Source organism: Schistocerca piceifrons, chromosome X, assembly GCF_021461385.2.
Source record: "Schistocerca piceifrons isolate TAMUIC-IGC-003096 chromosome X, iqSchPice1.1, whole genome shotgun sequence".
Taxonomy (NCBI): domain Eukaryota; kingdom Metazoa; phylum Arthropoda; class Insecta; order Orthoptera; family Acrididae; genus Schistocerca; species Schistocerca piceifrons.
In genome coordinates, this window is record NC_060149.1 from 371,255,758 (window position 1) to 371,275,696 (window position 19,939).

The following is a 19,939-nucleotide window of genomic DNA, read 5'->3' on the forward strand; positions in this document are numbered from 1 at the left end:
AAATCTGATTTGCATCCTTATAGTGGTGCTACTAGCACCACTCTTACGTGGCTGATGCAAAATTTGAATAGGCATCATCTTTCAGGTGTAAAAAGACACCTACTAACTTACGTTGCACAACTCCTTCTTGGTGTTACAGTTTTTTTTTTTTGAGAATGTGATATAAAAAACTGATCCTGGCCCGAGTCCAAATGAGTACTATTAAGTTATAGGAAATTGCCTGGGCATGGAAGACTCAATGTCTTTTCTGAGACTGATACCTACTGAAGGATAGAGGGCGAGGAAGATAACTTATATTTCCTCTACTCCTGTTAGTACTATCATAATTTTTTTCTCAGAATCATTACAACAGGATTATTGTTGTTGTTGTTGTTATTTCTTTCTTTTCTCAGACGTAATGTCTGGTCAAAAATGGAAAGTGACGCGGACCTTGATCAAGTGTGACTTTCTTTTAACTTTACGGTATATGTTATATTGCAATTAGGAACTTTCGGGTAATTGAACATGTATTATTGAACATGTTATTATTATTATTTCTTTCTTGTCTCAGACGTTATGTCTGGTTAAAAATGGAAGGTGACGCGGACCTTGATCAAGCGTGACTTCCTTTCAACTGTACGGTATATGTTACATTGCATTTAGGAACTTTCGGGTAATTGAACAAGTGTCAATAATTACAGATTTCTGTAGTTGTATATATAAGTTTGTATGTAGCTGTATTGCATTGATGTACTGGTGGATATTGTGTGGTATGACTACTGTAGTTGATAGTATAATTGGTATAATGTCAACTTTATCCTGATGCCACATGTCCTTGACTTCCTCAACCAGTTGGATGTATTTTTCAATTTTTTCTCCTGTTTTCTTTTGTATATTTGTTGTATTGGGTATGGATATTTCGATTAGTTGTGTTAATTTCTTCTTTTTATTGGTGAGTATGATGTCAGGTTTGTTATGTGGTGTTGTTTTATCTGTTATAATGGTTCTGTTCCAGTATAATTTGTATTCATCGTTCTCCAGTACATTTTGTGGTGCATACTTGTATGTGGGAACATGTTGTTTTATAAGTTTATGTTGTAAGGCAAGCTGTTGATGTATTATTTTTGCTACATTGTCATGTCTTCTGGGGTATTCTGTATTTGCTAGTATTGTACATCTGCTTGTGATGTGATCTACTGTTTCTATTTGTTGTTTGCAAAGTCTGCATTTATCTGTTGTGGTATTGGGATCTTTAATAATATGCTTGCTGTAATATCTGGTGTTTATTGTTTGATCCTGTATTGCAATCATGAATCCTTCCATCTCACTGTATACGTTGCCTTTGCTTAGCCATGTGTTGGATGCGTCTTGATCGATGTGTGGCTGTGTTAGATGATACGGGTGCTTGCCATGTAGTGTTTTCTTTTTCCAATTTACTTTCTTCGTATCTGTTGATGTTATGTGATCTAAAGGGTTGTAGAAGTGGTTATGAAATTGCAGTGGTGTAGCCGATGTATTTATATGAGTTATTGCTTTGTGTATTTTGCTAGTTTCTGCTCGTTCTATAAAGAATTTTCTTAAATTGTCTATCTGTCCATAATGTAGGTTTCTTATGTCGATAAATCCCCTTCCTCCTTCCTTTCTGCTTAATGTGAATCTTTCAGTTGCTGAATGTATGTGATGTATTCTATATTTGTGGCATTGTGATTGTGTAAGTGTATTGAGTGCTTCTAGGTCTGTGTTACTCCATTTCACTGCTCCAAATGAGTAGGTCAATATTGGCATAGCATAAGTATTTATAGCTTTTGTCTTGTTTCTTGCTGTCAATTCTGTTTTCAGTATTTTTGTTAGTCTTTGTCTACATTTTTCTTTTAGTTCTTCTTTAATATTTGTATTATCTATTCCTATTTTTTGTCTGTATCCTAGATATTTATAGGCATCTGTTTTTTCCATCGCTTCTATGCAGTCGCTGTGGTTATCCAATATGTAATCTTCTTGTTTATTGTGTGTTTTCCCTTGACTATGCTATTTTTCTTACATTTGTCTGTTCCAAAAGCCATATTTATATCATTGCTGAATACTTCTGTTATCTTTAATAATTGGTTGAGTTGTGATTTTTTGCTGCCAGTAGTTTTAGATCATCCATGTACAGCAGATATGTGATTTTGTGTGGGTATGTTCCAGTAATATTGTATCCATAATTTATATTATTTAGCATGTTGGATAGTGGGTTCAGAGCAAGGCAGAACCAGAAAGGACTTAATGAGTCTCCTTGGTATATTCCATGCTTAATCTGTATTGGCTGTGATGTGATATTATTTGAATTTGTTTGGATATTAAGTGTGGTTTTCCAATTTTTCATTACTATGTTTAGGAACTGTATCAATTTAGGATCTACTTTGTATATTTCCAATATTTGTAGTAACCATGAGTGGGGTACACTATCAAAAGCTTTTTGGTAATCAATGTATGCATAGTGTAGCGACCTTTGTTTAGTTTTAGCTTGATATGTCACCTCTGCATCTATTATCAGTTGCTCTTTACATCCTCGTGCTCCTTTGCAACAGCCTTTTTGTTCTTCATTTATAATTTTGTTCTGTGTTGTATGTGTCATTAATTTCTGTGTAATGACTGAAGTTAATATTTTGTATATTGTTGGTAGGCATGTTATGGGGCGATATTTAGCTGGGTTTGCTGTGTCTGCTTGATCTTTAGGTTTCAGATAAGTTATTCCATGTGTAAGTGTATCAGGGAATGTGTATGGGTCTGCAATGTAACTGTTAAATAATTTAGTTATATGTGAATGTGTTGAGGTGAACTTCTTTAGCCAGAAATTTGCTATTTTATCTTTTCCAGGGGCTTTCCAATTGTGAGTAGAATTAATTGCTTGGGTGACTATTATTATTATTATTGGATATAATCTCCATCTGTTACACAAAACACTGTTTTTGCATACAACTCAAGTATGTTTCAGCACCTCTGTGCCATCATTGGTCCATCATATGAAAAATCTGTTTTGTATAACAGGCAGACCTTATATCCAATAATTTTAACTGCAAACATGGCAATTGCAGGAGCACCCAATTCAAATGATGTGCCTCATTATCATCATCGTCATCGTCACTGTCGTTGTTGTTGTCATATTTAGTTACATAGGTGGACCACATCTCCAAAATGATGTGGTAGTTGTGGTGATACAAAACATAAAAATGATGAACAGTCACATTCTTCCTCCTACTCCAGGATAGTGTAGAAGTTACAAAGTTCTCAATGTCATTATCTATATATATTAAATTCAGTTTCATTTTAAAATTTCAGAGTTTTTGTTGTAAATGCATTACAAACTATTTAGAGGATTTGATGTGAGAACTATACTGTATGGTGTGATTATGTAGGCTTTCCCGGCATAATAAGTCTTGAAAGTCTCTTCGGGTTTGCTGCCGGATCCTAAAATCAACTTGACTCGATATTTCGGCGATCCAACTGTCCCTGTTTCGGGAGGCAGAAACCGTGATGGGCTGCGCATGCGCTGTGTACTGAACGGTGGCCTATATAGGACGTCAATTTGCAACCTGGCATAAGTTCTCAGCGGGACTCATCAGCAGAAGCAGCATTTTCCTGAAGGTGGCGAACAGTTGGATCGCCAAAATATCGAGTCAAGTTGATTTTACGATCCGGCAGCAAACCCGAAGAGACTTTCAAGTATATACTGTATGGTGTTAAATAGCGATATATTAGATTGTCCTTTGCAGCCCTACCGCCACCCCGAAACCTACCCATGCCATCATCCCCCTTGTAAGCTGTTTGAGTTAAAAGTTTGCTCTTTGCTTTCTGAGTTAAAGAAAATTTTGATTCACTACAAATTCTGCAAAAATCACACAAGAGCTTTGTGTTAAAACTGCTGTGCTTTTATTTTTTATGCTTATCAAACATTCTCTTGTTAATGAAAGATTTTGGCATGACTACTACAGGTAGCATGATGCATCATATCTGCCACGAATAAGTGAATTGAACTGAAGTAGTATACTTATATAAAGACTTCACATGGTAAAAATTAAAACCCTTTAAAAATAAGAACTGCACATATCCATATGTGATACAGCTGAGTTCAGACCAAAGTAAATATGCTAATTTCAAAATGTATGATTTTGGAACTGTGTCACCAAAATACCATTGTCAAACATAGACAAGCAGTTGCATTTCCATGTTGCCACACTACAGATGATGGTAGGTGGAAAAAGCAACACACTTCTCAGTGGCTAGATGCTTGTGTGTGTGTGTGTGTGTGTGTGTGTGTGTGTGTGAGTTCTCTTCCCTGTTTGATAGTCCATTACAGTTGTGTAATTGATGTTAATTCTTTATTTTATAGCAACGTGTATTGGAAGCTGGATGTAGACAGTGGAGGCATGGCAAGTCCTTCTCCTCAGCCATCTCCAATGCCCCCACCTCAGACACCTTCACCTATGGGTCCTCCCCAGCAATCTCCTTCCCCTATGCCATCTCCATCAGGTATGGCTCCTCCTCAAGCCCCTTCGCCAATGGGCCCTCCACAGCACCACTCCCATAGTCCAACAGGCTACAGTCAAGGACCTCCACCTGGAATTATGCATATGAATGGCCCTTCTGCAATGCAGCAGGGTACTCAGACATTCCAACAGCATACCATGGTTCCACAGGTACGTTTTTTGCTGAACTTACTGTGTTCATTCTGGAAACAATTGTTGTGTGTTCGTATGTTGTGCTCTGCAGCTAAGTCAAAAAACTAAAAAATAAACACTGTTATTGGCTGCAATGGTAATTGAAATAATGTGAGAGTATTATTCTCAAGACTCACCAAAAAGGCACTGTGCTATGAAGAAGTCAGGCATTAAAATTTGAAACCCAGACATATTATATCATGATGAGATGCAAACTTTGTAAACCTATTAGATCTTTTGCATGTCTTCTTCATCTATAGATTTTCTATTTTTTTCATATGAGGGTAAGTGTATATCAATTTACCTTGTTGTGTTGAAGATAAGGAAAGAGGTCACCTGTATCATCTGTCTGTTTTGTTTGTTGTATCATCTGTCTGTTTTGCTTGTTGTGTACGTTGTGATCTAATTTTTTGATATCAGAGCCATAAATGGAGACGTAGCCTCGTCAATGTTGGTAGCTAAACTGATGCCCAGTATGCTTAGTGTGTCATGCAGTCAATAATGAAATTTTGTATTAGACCTATGTGACTCACAATGAAATCTATAATTTGCTCTTTTACCTAAGCACTTAGCAATATTTATCCACTGTGGTAGTTATAACAAAAGGGCGTTGGCTTCAAAAAGAAAAAGAAAGCAAATTTAATACAGAATCAAGACAGGCTGTGAAAATAGAGTAATGTGATAAAAACTGAAATAAGCATATTGGGAACAAATTTTTGCATACCTTAGAAAATGAAAGGGACACAGTAGAAGTTAATCAACAATTGCTGTACATAGAAGTGATGGAAATATGCTATAATAGTACTGTTTGAATCCCAGAAAACACTGCCCATAACTTTTTCAATAAATTAATCAACTTGATGTCTTTTGGTACATGGTATGTGGCCACCAACTTCCACGTACTACTTTGACTGCCATGTCATTTCTGGCATGAAGCTCTAGATCCATCTGACATTCATGTTATCAATTTAGCACGCAAAATCTGTCGATCCAGACATTGCTGAGGAATTCGTTTTTGTGTTTGCTTCCGTCTACATCTACATACATACTCCACAAGCCACCGTACGGTGTGTGGCGGAGCGGAGGGTATCCTGTACCACTACTAGTCATTTTCTTTCCTTCTCCACCCACAGATAGAGCCAGGGAAAAATGACTGTCTATAAGAACCCTAATTTCTCGTATCATATCTTCATGGTCCTATGCAAAATGTACTTTAGCAGCATTAGGATCGTTGTGCAGTCAACTTCTTTCCAACAGTGTTCAACTAATGTGGCAGCCACCTGTTGCAAAGCTTTCACAAAGTTAATGCATCCCTTACTGTCTGCCACACTCTTCCACCTGATATATTTATGGTTCAGCTGATTAGTACACTGTCAGTTGCTAAGTACCATAGTGTGCCCTTCACTAACTTTGGATGAATGTCGGTTAATGGTAGAAGTTTCAAAACAAAGAATTTTATTTGAAGAAAGTTGTATTTACTGACCACAAAGAACTACTGATTAAATAAACTTTTATTTGCTACCAGTTATGATTGAAACTATTATCGGGCAATTTGTACTGTAACGGAGAAGACACATGAGATGCAGTTGATCATCGAAGAATCTGTGCAACAATGAGTAGAGAACGTAGTAGTACTATTTTGTTAGTGTGAAAACTTTCTATTATGTTACTTTGTACTCTGTGTTTCTTTTCTGTGGCACCGAATGAAGTTCTATAATTTTATTTCTATTGAAACCACAATAAGAGTGATATCATGATAGGCTGCTGTAAATAATTTTTTGTGACTATGATGAAATTGAGTTCTGACATTTTCATGAGCATGTTCACCACATATCCATGCATTGATGATCATTTCAATGAAGACTGTTAGTGAATAAAGGTTTATTTTATCAGCAGTTCTTGCTGGTTCATAAATAAGGCTTTCTTTAAATATTTACAAGCTGTGGGCCACCACAAGACAAAAAATAAAGAATTTTGTGATGGCATGGTATTTCAGTTTAGAAAATTTGAATAATGCACACAGCACTACTAATTTAAGGAGCTGTATACACAAGACTACATAACTAAACAAGTATGAAATTATTCAAAAATTTACCAAAACAACAAAAACAAAACTTCACTGATATCAGTGCAACCTTTGTGTCACTTGCTCATATTTATGTTGTCTAATAGAAAAATTTTCCAACAGCAGGTAGTTCAAGACACAAAGGAATTAAAGACATTAGCTGTCAGTGTGCATTGATTTATATCAATGCATCAGCATGCTCAAATAATGTAAAGAAAGTAGAACTGATAAATGCACCAATTCCAATAGAAGATAATTGTGGGGGATTTTAATGCAAAAGTAGGAAAAAAAACTAGAGGACATTTCATAAGTGGGGAAACTTTGTGTGTGTTACTAGAGATAACAGAGGATACACATTAGTAGATTGTACCGAAAAGAACACGTTTTCCATAACACACACTTCCAAAAGAAAAAAATGGGCTTGGAAAAGGCCTAATGGGGCTCTATTTGAGAATGAGGAGGTAACAATATTAAATTAAGAAACAAGTCCAGCATATTAGAAAATAAAAAAAAAACACATTGATGAAAGAGGCAGCTATTTAATAAATTTAATAATGTAAAATGCAGAATACATTGCAGATATGAAGTGAGCAAAAGAAAAGAGAATGGAACAAAGCAAGTATTAAAGAAAAGGCAAGAGTTTGAAGTAAATGATAACAGAAATGTGGTAGAAAATGTTTAATTAAGCAAATCTGTTTGGAAGTTTGTTCAGTAGGATATGAGAAATTACAGCGAAAATTAAATCAGAAATGCAACTGAAAACAGAGTACAATGAAAATGAAACAAAAACTTACTCTGGATATTTCATCACATTTCATCAGTCAGGATGCTTGGCAAAGGTGCCTGGAAGTGATTAAGGATGGAGAAAATGTAATACAGAAGAAACTACGAAATTATTTACAGAATGTTTGTGAAAGAAGACAGTTCCACAAAACTGGAACATGGCTGTAATTGTTCTGCTGTACAAAAAAGGAGAGTGATGAACCTCATACTATAAACTTATCAGCCTGCTTTCTACAATGTGCAAGATGGTTATTAAATAACACCCAGTCCATAGGAAAAATTGATTTAGTCAAGAAAAGTAACAGGCTGGCTTAAAAGATTGGTAGAAAACAATGGTTCATTAGCAAGTTGTGAATGAAGTTATGGAACAGAGCAATGAGTATGTATTACTATTTTGGATGTGATTCATAGATTTTGAAAAAGCTTTTGACTTTATTTCTACAAAATTTGTACTGTCAGCCCTTCAAAACAAAAACATTGGTTCAGCTGGTGGTGGTATATTAGAGAATAATACAGGGATGTGCTGAAAAGTAGTACCTCTTAATTATTTATGTGAAAACTCTTAAAGCTTTTTAAATAAAACAAATATTATTAACATTTTACATCTTTATCCTTCATGCATACATATTTGCAGCCTTTTGCCACTAAAGGGCTCCGAATTGTGGCATGTAACATGTCGGTGCATGACAAACAGCATAGTTTAATCAAGTTTTGAATTCAAAGATTTCCTCCACACATGGAGCACCCTTTCCTTCAGCCTGCAGGAACACATCTGTGTCACCAGGCTAGAACTGGACAAAATTGCACAAACTCTCCTCATGTGCCACCTGCATCTTTCATTCAGTCTTGTGTTATGCACAAGGGAGTAGGTGATTGGAAACACCTTTACAACCAGTGAACTCTGCAGCAGAAACCTATTGTGAAACAATGCAACAAGTTCCACCACCTTCTTGGGGCTTGCCTACAGAATGTCAACACTAGTGTTTCAAAGACTATCATGAATTGGACCAGAAAGGAACTGGACTATGTGACAGCTTCTGTGCTACCTAAACATGAGATGGTCAGCAGCATTGAGCAAGCCAGCTGTGTGCTCCCCTCTGATACCACTAAAGAATTGAGAAGGGAGACTTGCGTGGTCCTTGACAAAGCCAAAATTCTGAAGAATAACATCTCACCGGCAGAATGCACTTCTATATGTGTCTTCCGTGAGGACAATAACACAGTCATCATAGCAGCTGACAAAGGCAATGTGACAGTGCTGTTACAGTCAGATGATTAGTGGAAGATGATTCAGATACTACTACAGGATCCAGCATGTGGGAAAGTGAAGAAGGATCCTACACCAGCTCTGACACAGAACATCATCACACTCCACAACAATGTGGGTCCAAACAAGGAAATGGTCAGAATGCTGTACCTGTAAGCACCAGTACCATCATAGCCTTTTGGTCTCCTTGATACAGAATTCTACTGTGCCTGATAGTGAGCACGGTAAATTTGCCAATGTATGGCATAGTCAGTACCTGGCACAGCTACTAAAGCCTCTTGTGGCCCTTTGTCCACACAGCGCCGCAAACTTGACAAAGTTTGTGAAATTTCTTCAAGAAAGTTATCTGGATGAGGGTGTCCTTCAGTGTCCTGTCTCTCTTCACAAGGGTACCACTAAAGATTCTGCTGTATTATTGGAGAATCACTTTGACAGTGACATGGCGAAACTGTTTTGAGATGCACTCACCAACACCTACTTTCATCGTGGCAGAAAGTGCTGCAAACAGATAAATGGAGTCATCATGGGATCCCCATCTAGTGCCAGGCATCACTAACGTGTATACGGAATACTTCCGCATGGCTCAACCAAAGGCAGTCTACAGGTTTTTGCGTGACACATTTGTAACTTGTACACATGGTGAAGAAAAAGCACATTAACAGCATACACATTATCAGGGTCATTGTGGAGGTAGAAGAAAACCGATGCCAAATGTTCCTCGACATTCTGATAAAAAAGAACCCTGATCATACACAGAGATATTCAGTCTGCAGGAACAAGATGTACAGAGACCTGTAGCTAAACTCCAATAGTTGCTACTATCCAGTGCAACATAAACCTGTGCTCACCATCCTGGTACACAGAGCCCGAGCCATATCGACAGGGAAAATCTGCCTAGTGAGTTGCACTATCTGCATGAAATATTTCACAAGAATGGCTACTCAGAGATATGTACAAAGTGAGCTTTCTGGCTGAGGAAGGAGAAGAAGAAAGAAAACAATTCAGAAGAAAACACCAACCTCCTCTCGTTCCTTCTATATGCAGGACCTTCCACAACCACGATGCCATGGTAATGGAGTAGCACATAATAAAAACAGTTTTCTGGTCAGTGGTTAAAATCAAGAATATAATTGGGTTAGTCAAACACCAACTAGGGCTATGGGCACCTGGCATCAGTTACAAGTGTGGCAAGCAGTACATAGGCAAGGCACAGTGATGCATTGTGCAGTGTCTATTTGAGGAGTGTTTACATCAGCTAGATAGACAAGTCTGCAGTAGCAGAACACAACATCAGTGAAAGAAACATGTTTGTTTCGGAACAGTCAAAGGTGCTTTGTCATACCAATGGCTTCTAGCATTCTGTCATCAAAGGTGCTGTGGAAATAAGAGCACATGATGAACTTCTCAACTGGGACAGCAGCTTCTAGCTTAGCTCTGCGTGGGATGTGGTATCAGCAAAAATACGTCAGGAACACTCTGACATGAAAGAGGCGAAGACAGTGAGTGAAATAGACATGCAGAACCAGCACTTGAAGACACCCATACCCAACCCCTCTCCATCCTGCTGGGGGGGGGGGGGGGGAGGATGATACCACCAGTAGTGACATCTCTTCTTGAGGCATGTGTTTGCCCCGTCTATTTGGCACTTGACAGAGGAATGTGCAGTCCAGTGGCTATAAAGGAACAAGCTGGACATGAAATCGACACTTTCCTCGAAGATGACCAGTAGGAAACATTGCGAAACGACTCAGCTGATAACCCAAAATGATATCATCGTTGAAATTTTTCAAAAAAACCTACATTCCAAGATATACATCCGTTCTACAGCTTTCGTTAGCCTTTGTTATTATAGTGGGAAATTCAGAAATGAAAGAGAAGTCAGGTAAGGAGATTACATATCACGAAAATTAATCTCAGCAGCCGTAGAAGAAATGTTCAGATCCTTAAACATGGAAAAAGAAGAGCAATCTACGTTAATGGAACAAAACTAAATCACTTTTGTTTTGCTGATAGCATTCCCTTAGCACAGAAAGACTTCAACAGTGAATGAAATATCTTAATAGTGAATGTTCTACTATTTATTTTAAAAATAAAGTTTGCAATCAGTGTGTGTTATCAGTGTTTGCTTATTGCAGTTAAACACAGACTTTTACTGTGAAAAACATTCAGAAACCCTGGGTTGCTCAGTGAGTAATAGAGATGCATGTTCAGAATTATAATGAGAGGCAGGGCAACAAACAAATGGACCAGGGAATAGGCTGGAGTGGAACATATAATTATGACTACTGAAAACGAAGTGGAGACTGGCTGGAAATGCAGCCAGGCGAATGGATTGTAGATGAACCCGAGAAGCTCTGCAAGAAAGGCCCAAGGAGCAACCCAATGAAAACCATTTCCAGATAAGAAATTTCTAAGATCTGTTTGAAGACTCCTTCACAGAAACTGCTTAAATTTACAAAGCTGCTTTTATAATCATAACTTTTTACGACTTTTACTGTAACTTATCATCTCAGTGGTTTTCAGTTGAAGGATTTTTAGTGTAGGATGTATGAGTGTAACAGTGAGGAGATTTATGGGATTTAGTGTGGAATCTGCCAGACTGAATGTAACAATGAAGAGGTTCCCAGAATGAGATTTTCACTCTGCAGCGGAGTGTGCGCTGATATGAAACTTCCTGGCAGATTAAAACTGTGTGCCCGACCGAGACTCGAACTCGGGACCTTTGCCTTTCGCGGGCAAGTGCTCTACCATCTGAGCTACCGAAGCACGACTCACGCCCGGTACTCACAGCTTTACTTCTGCCAGTACCTCGTCTCCTACCTTCCAAACTTTACAGAAGCTCTCCTGCGAACCTTGCAGAACTAGCACTCCTGAAAGAAAGGATATTGCGGAGACATGGCTTAGCCACAGCCTGGGGGATGTTTCCAGAATGAGATTTTCACTCTGCAGCGGAGTGTGCGCTGATATGAAACTTCCTGGCAGATTAAAACTGTGTGCCCGACCGAGACTCGAACTCGGGACCTTTGCCTTTCGCGGGCAAGTGCTCTACCATCTGAGCTACCGAAGCACGACTCACGCCCGGTACTCACAGCTTTACTTCTGCCAGTACCTCGTCTCCTACCTTCCAAACTTTACAGAAGCTCTCCTGCGAACCTTGCAGAACTAGCACTCCTGAAAGAAAGGATATTGCGGAGACATGGCTTAGCCACAGCCTGGGGGATGTTTCCAGAATGAGATTTTCACTCTGCAGCGGAGTGTGCGCTGATATGAAACTTCCTGGCAGATTAAAACTGTGTGCCCGACCGAGACTCGAACTCGGGACCTTTGCCTTTCGCGGGCAAGTGCTCTACCAACTGAGCTACCGAAGCACGACTCACGCCCGGTACTCACAGCTTTACTTCTGCCAGTACCTCGTCTCCTACCTTCCAAACTTTACAGAAGCTCTCCTGCGAACCTTGCAGAACTAGCACTCCTGAAAGAAAGGATATTGCGGAGACATGGCTTAGCCACAGCCTGGGGGATGTTTCCAGAATGAGATTTTCACTCTGCAGCGGAGTGTGCGCTGATATGAAACTTCCTGGCAGATTAAAACTGTGTGCCCGACCGAGACTCGAACTCGGGACCTTTGCCTTTCGCGGGCAAGTGCTCTACCATCTGAGCTACCGAAGCACGACTCACGCCCGGTACTCACAGCTTTACTTCTGCCAGTACCTCGTCTCCTACCTTCCAAACTTTACAGAAGCTCTCCTGCGAACCTTGCAGAACTAGCACTCCTGAAAGAAAGGATATTGCGGAGACATGGCTTAGCCACAGCCTGGGGGATGTTTCCAGAATGAGATTTTCACTCTGCAGCGGAGTGTGCGCTGATATGAAACTTCCTGGCAGATTAAAACTGTGTGCCCGACCGAGACTCGAACTCGGGACCTTTGCCTTTCGCGGGCAAGTGCTCTACCATCTGAGCTACCGAAGCACGACTCACGCCCGGTACTCACAGCTTTACTTCTGCCAGTACCTCGTCTCCTACCTTCCAAACTTTACAGAAGCTCTCCTGCGAACCTTGCAGAACTAGCACTCCTGCAAGAAAGGATATTGCGGAGACATGGCTTAGCCACAGCCTGGGGGATGTTTCCAGAATGAGATTTTCACTCTGCAGCGGAGTGTGCGCTGATATGAAACTTCCTGGCAGATTAAAACTGTGTGCCCGACCGAGACTCGAACTCGGGACCTTTGCCTTTCGCGGGCAAGTGCTCTACCATCTGAGCTACCGAAGCACGACTCACGCCCGGTACTCACAGCTTTACTTCTGCCAGTACCTCGTCTCCTACCTTCCAAACTTTACAGAAGCTCTCCTGCGAACCTTGCAGAACTAGCACTCCTGAAAGAAAGGATATTGCGGAGACATGGCTTAGCCACAGCCTGGGGGATGTTTCCAGAATGAGATTTTCACTCTGCAGCGGAGTGTGCGCTGATATGAAACTTCCTGGCAGATTAAAACTGTGTGCCCGACCGAGACTCGAACTCGGGACCTTTGCCTTTCGCGGGCAAGTGCTCTACCATCTGAGCTACCGAAGCACGACTCACGCCCGGTACTCACAGCTTTACTTCTGCCAGTACCTCGTCTCCTACCTTCCAAACTTTACAGAAGCTCTCCTGCGAACCTTGCAGAACTAGCACTCCTGAAAGAAAGGATATTGCGGAGACATGGCTTAGCCACAGCCTGGGGGATGTTTCCAGAATGAGATTTTCACTCTGCAGCGGAGTGTGCGCTGATATGAAACTTCCTGGCAGATTAAAACTGTGTGCCCGACCGAGACTCGAACTCGGGACCTTTGCCTTTCGCGGGCAAGTGCTCTACCATCTGAGCTACCGAAGCACGACTCACGCCCGGTACTCACAGCTTTACTTCTGCCAGTACCTCGTCTCCTACCTTCCAAACTTTACAGAAGCTCTCCTGCGAACCTTGCAGAACTAGCACTCCTGAAAGAAAGGATATTGCGGAGACATGGCTTAGCCACAGCCTGGGGGATGTTTCCAGAATGAGATTTTCACTCTGCAGCGGAGTGTGCGCTGATATGAAACTTCCTGGCAGATTAAAACTGTGTGCCCGACCGAGACTCGAACTCGGGACCTTTGCCTTTCGCGGGCAAGTGCTCTACCATCTGAGCTACCGAAGCACGACTCACGCCCGGTACTCACAGCTTTACTTCTGCCAGTACCTCGTCTCCTACCTTCCAAACTTTACAGAAGCTCTCCTGCGAACCTTGCAGAACTAGCACTCCTGAAAGAAAGGATATTGCGGAGACATGGCTTAGCCACAGCCTGGGGGATGTTTCCAGAATGAGATTTTCACTCTGCAGCGGAGTGTGCGCTGATATGAAACTTCCTGGCAGATTAAAACTGTGTGCCCGACCGAGACTCGAACTCGGGACCTTTGCCTTTCGCGGGCAAGTGCTCTACCAACTGAGCTACCCAAGCACGACTCACGCCCCATCCTCACAGCTTTACCTCTGCCAGTACCTCGTCTCCTACTTTCCAAACTTCGAGCCTCGGTCCGGCACACAGTTTTAATCTGCCATGAAGTTTCATATCAGCGCACACTCCGCTGCAGAGTGAAAATCTAATTCTGGAAACATTGCCCAGGCTGTGGCTAAGCCATGTCTCCACAATATCCTTTCTTTCAGGAGTGCTAGTTCTGCAAGTTTTGCAGGAGAGCTTCTGTAAGGTTTGGAAAGTAGGAGACGAGGTACTGGCAGAAGTAAAGCTGTGAGGACGGGGCGTGAGTCGTGCTTGGGTAGCTCAGTTGGTAGAGCACTTGCCCGCGAAAGGCAAAGGTCCCGAGTTCGAGTCTCGGTCGGGCACACAGTTTTAATCTGCCAGGAAGTTTCAATGAAGAGGTTTATAGGGTTCTTCAGAACAACTGAATTTGTTGGTGACATTGTCTTTCTTTGTCTCAGCATGTTGTAGATTGAGTGAGTAGAAATGATGATCTGTAAATGCCGTTCCACGTTAGTCGAATTATAAATTTTTATTCTATTTCAGTTTTATTACTTGACAGTAGATGACATAATATGTCACAAAAGTTTAAAATCTTACTAATAAAAGCATGATCTATGAAATTCCAGACCGAAAATGACATTGAAAACTGTAATTATAATACTTATTTATATTTATTCAAATATCCTTTTTGGAGGGTACAATGGATAAACTTCTGCTCTGCTTCTTTGTGTTTAATTTTCTTTGTTCCCAGACTTTCTTCGTCCTTTGAGAGTCTCATTGCTTTTCTTCTGGAGTCCACATTCCTTCCATTTGATGACTTCTTTCTTTTCTGAAATCCTGCCTTTTCTGTTGCTTCTTTAAAATGTGTTCTTGAACAGTGTGGATTTGTAGCTGTTAAGTAAGTTGAAAATCCGCTTGGTTATCTGTTGTTATCCCTTCGGTATGTGTGTCCATAAAACTGTACTCTTCTTTTCCTCGTTACACAAGTTACATTTTCAAATTTTGACCTTAATCAGTTTCTGTTCTGTGTAACTATTACTTTGAGGTTCCAGTATTTTTCTTATAATTCTTTATTTAACTTTTTCTATTTTTTTGAGTTCTGCAGCTCTAGTTAGTTTAGGAGAGTTTCAGGCCTTCATGCTTTTTGACAGTATTTTAGTCTTTTGTTCAAAGACAAAGGTTTTTGTTATATGTGTTTTATGTCATAAGGAATGCACTCTCCACCCTGTGTCCTCTTTTTTCTATTGCTATCTTTTTTTTTGTATTGCTTATTATCTGTTCTCCTGGATACTAAAAACAGTTTATTGTAGATATTGTGTTATTAATTTTAAGATTTTAGGAGGCACCACTGATATTTATCATGAACTGTGGTTTTCAAATGATATTTCTAGTCCTATTTTGACTGTTTGTTTCTGTAGTACTGCCATTTTGTTTTTTGGTACTATCCAGTGAGTCAGTAATTACACAAAGTCGTCTGCAGAAGCTAGATAATTTATGGTGATTTTAGTTGGATTTCTTCCAAATTGAATGCCCTAACTATTGATGGATTTCTTCCAAATTGAATGCCCTAACTATTGATGGATTTCTTCTAGTCTCTTGTTACTTTCTTCAGAGTACAATTGAAAAATTGAGGTGACCGACCATCTCCTTGTTTTAAACATTTCTGTGTTTCAAAAGATTTTAACAGGTGCCCTGTAAATTTTGCTTTTGATGTTGTGTTTGTTAAGATTCTTTTAATTATTTCTGTTGTTTTATTATTGAGTCCAAATTCCTTTATAGTGTTCATGAGTGCATTTCTATTGATTGTGTGGTAGATTTTTTAAAATTTAAAAAAGTTATCAAGCATTTCAAATTCAGATTTCCCTCATTTGTGTTATTTTCTTCAGATTTAGTATTTGCTTTGCACAAAATCTCCCTTCCTAAATCCTGCGTCATGCTCTCCTAGCTGTGGATCAAGTATTTCTTAAGCTCTCTTCGAAAGTGCCATGGACAAGATCTTATACATTACTGGCAAGAGGGAGATTCCTCTATAATTGTTAGGATCTGCTTTCTTTCCTTTCTTACATAGTGAATTTATTAACAACAATGTTTAATTTGATGGTAAGGAGCTGTTTGCTGTCTAGATTTCACTAATGTTAAAGAAAAAATAATGTTGTCACTAGAATGTCTCCATAATTCAACAATTAGATTGTGTTGTCCTAATGCTTTTTTTATTTTTAAGCTTTTTTAAGATTTTTTTCTGATTTCTTCTGTTGTTGGTGACTTTGAATCTGCTTGAATTTGGATTTTATTATCAAAATTAAATTCGTATTTTTGTGATGTGTGATTGTGGCTATGTAGCTATGTGAATTAACTTGCAAGTATTCTGCAGTTCTCACTGTTATTATATGCAGTCTTTCATGTTTTTTAATATATAAACTGCAAACTTCATGGTGTGTATTTGTTTAAAATATTCCTGACATCGGTCGATCTTTTATATGTTGTAATCTGATCTTTTTTCCTGGCTTCTATAAAATTTTGCACATTTTTGCCATTTCTATTTACATTCCAGATGTTCCAAGCTCATTGTCTTTTTTATGATTAATTGATCACAATCGTCATCCCACTAGGCATATTTGCTTTCTTTTTAAGGGGAATAGTTTCTTCTGCAGTCTTGAGGGGAATAGTTTCTTCCACAGTCTGAGTAATGTATTTTTAAAGTTGTTCTCTACATTTAGGTAACCTTTTTCTGAAAAGCATTTTTAAATCAATTTATGTAGGTAATTCCTGTGTGTCAAACATTTTATGTTGATATTTGTTCTTTTTTCTATACATCTGTCTAATAATAATAATAATAATAGCAGTAGTAACAAAAATGTTCCCTAAAATTTTGGGAGAACTGCGAGATGTCTGCAACTTGCTGCTACAATGTATCAACGCAGAGTCTTCTGGCCACCTGCAAGTGAATACTGATGCAAATGATCTGACATCAGATGTTTAAGACCCTGCAGGTACATGCTTTTGACATTGCACATGTGGTACTTGGGTGCATGCGCTTCTGCTGAAAGTCTGTGTGCTTTGCCACACGCCCTCTGTAATAGGAACTCGCTGCATCAATTTCAGTTCAATTGTCTTGGCTCGATAAAATGGCAGAATGATGCTGGATATGCAGAGCATGAACTTTTTCTGTGATAGGATTCCACACAGAATTTAAGCAGACAGCACCGTCTCATTTGATTCACTTGCTAAGGAACACATACAGTTGTATTTCCACTGGTTCATTGCCTATGGAGCGGTGGAAGTTTGATGTATGGGCCACAATTTTTGTTTCGTTGTATATCATCAAATGACCAGTGGAAATACAATTTCAGCAGTAGTGGACTTCTTGGCTCGAAGGAGGTGAGTATGCTGTTGATGTTGGACAGTGTGATCCTGCACAATGTGTGTCATTTGCCCTGTATAAGATTTCCTGTAAACACCTGCCTTTCACAACTCTAAGTCGTCTTTTACAGAGCCCAAAGGCACCAAGATTTTGGAATGAATAGAAAAGATTACATTAACTTTATATCTTTTTAATAGTCTACCTATTTTTACTGAAACATTCCCAATATATAGTAGATAAGCAACACCAACAAAATACACCACATATGTGCTGGTGGGTTCTAAAATACGTGAGCTCAGAGCATTTGTTCAGTATTCACCTGAAGATGGCCAGAAGACTCTGTGCCAAGATATTGTGACAGGAAGTTGCAGACATCTGGTAGTGCACCCAAAATTTTATGGAACAGTCTGTACACTGGGAAAGTTTTAAATTTCACACCAGTAATAATAATAATTACAGTTATTATAATAATTAATATTATTTGCATAAACATAACTATTTACTTCATTTAGCAAATTTACTGTGAGTGAATGCCAATAGATTTTTTTATCTGATTATGTCCAATCATTTATAGGCTGTTAACAATTGCACATACTGTCTTTTGTTCAGTCATTTGGTGGCCAGCCTGATGCACAGAAGCCAGCTCCGCAACATTCATTTTCTCCTGGCCAATTGCAACAACTCCGTGTGCAGATTATGGCATATAGATTGTTGGTACGGAATCAGCCACTCTCACAGCAGTTGGCACTTGCAGTGCAGGGCAAGCGACTTGATACTCCAGTACCACACCCCACGCAGTGTCCCACACCTCCATCACCATTTCAGCAACAGCAACAGTCACGTTCTCTTCAGATGCAGCCACCACCGCCTGATAGTGGTAAGAGAAGATTTAGCGAATAAAGCTTTGCTTTACTTTGAGTTTTCTAAATAATACAGTGTAATGACAGCACATACTTTCATTTTTGAAAAAAATAAATAGTAGAAAATTTAATTGTAAATATGAACACTTCACGTTTTTTCCAGCATACTACTGTAGTAAGCACAATATATTTTATGAGCTGCTGTTGTGAGTACAGTGTATTTTTAGGGGTTTCAGTATCTGATAGGATAAGTAGAGAACTTTTGCATTGATAGAAGAAAATGTAGACCTACTTTTTCCCTTTCATTCTGACATTAATTTAACTATACGGGATATTTTTAATTTTTTCTCTAATTATTCTTCTGTTTAATCACATTACATTAGATTGCAGCAGTTTGATTGTTTTTAGTGTAAAATGGGAGACTGTATAATTACATTAATTTCTTAAGCAGTGAACTACTGTATTCTTTAGGTTTCTGTAGTATTGGAAAGATGCTTACCAACTTGCAGTTCAAGGAACAGTTGCAAGCTCTTTCTTTCTCAGGTCTTATTACATAGCTTTTAGCTACTGTTTCATATTTACCTCAGAATTAAGGTTTATTTTATTAACTTCATGCCTCTTGTTTGGTAGCTGATGTTTATCGAGAATTGTGTGTGCAACAAATAGTCTCATGTGACTTGAAAAGGTTGTGAGTCACTGCTGCAGAAAGGGTAATAGATGCATAATATTATAGATCAATATCACTGACTTCCATATGTTGCAGTACCCTTGACCATATTCTGAGCTCCAAAATTATGACATTACAGGAGGAAAACAAAACTTCTCTCAAAGATTTGGTGCGGATTCAGAAAAAGATTAGTCATGTGAAAAACAGCCTATTTAATTCAAGCATGATGTCTCTCAAAGAATAGATGCATGTGAATAGGTAGGTACTGTCATCCTGGCGTACCAGAATGTGTTCAACACCATACTACATTGTTAACAACTACTGAGATATGATCGTACAAAGTATTGTACAATATACATGATTGGTGCAAGGGATATTTGATTAATAGTACCCAGTATGTTGTACCGGGCAGCACTTGTTCCACAGAAATGAAAGAATACTGGGTGTGCCTCAAGAAAAGATAATAGGATACCTAATGTTTTTGGTATCCATTGTAGTGACGTGCAATTTCTTCTCTCTGCTGTTCGACATGAAATGACGAGTAGATGACTAATGAGATTTCCCCACATTAGGAGCCAACAATTTCTTATGTCAATAATGAAATGAAATCAAACACAAATGGTTCGTGATTAAGGGGTTCATGTATGAATTTAAAAGAGTGCTTATATAATCAAAACATGAAAGAAATGTATTTATTTTCATGCTGTTTACACAAACCAAAACAAAATTATAAATCCCAGGGCTGCTTTGACTGGGTGTGGACA

The 19,939-nt window shown here is 39.1% G+C and overlaps 1 protein-coding gene across 4 annotated transcripts in view; it reads left to right on the forward strand.

Moving 5' to 3' along the window:
• Window positions 1-19,939, forward strand: part of LOC124721359 (ATP-dependent helicase brm) — a 439,280-nt gene that overhangs the window by 134,814 nt on the left and 284,527 nt on the right. For all 4 annotated transcript variants that reach the window (XM_047246290.1, XM_047246292.1, XM_047246291.1 and 1 more), the window contains 2 exons: window positions 4,349-4,655; window positions 18,258-18,525. In XM_047246290.1, the coding sequence (XP_047102246.1) occupies window positions 4,349-4,655; window positions 18,258-18,525 (575 nt within the window). The remainder of the gene's footprint in view (window positions 1-4,348; window positions 4,656-18,257; window positions 18,526-19,939) is intronic.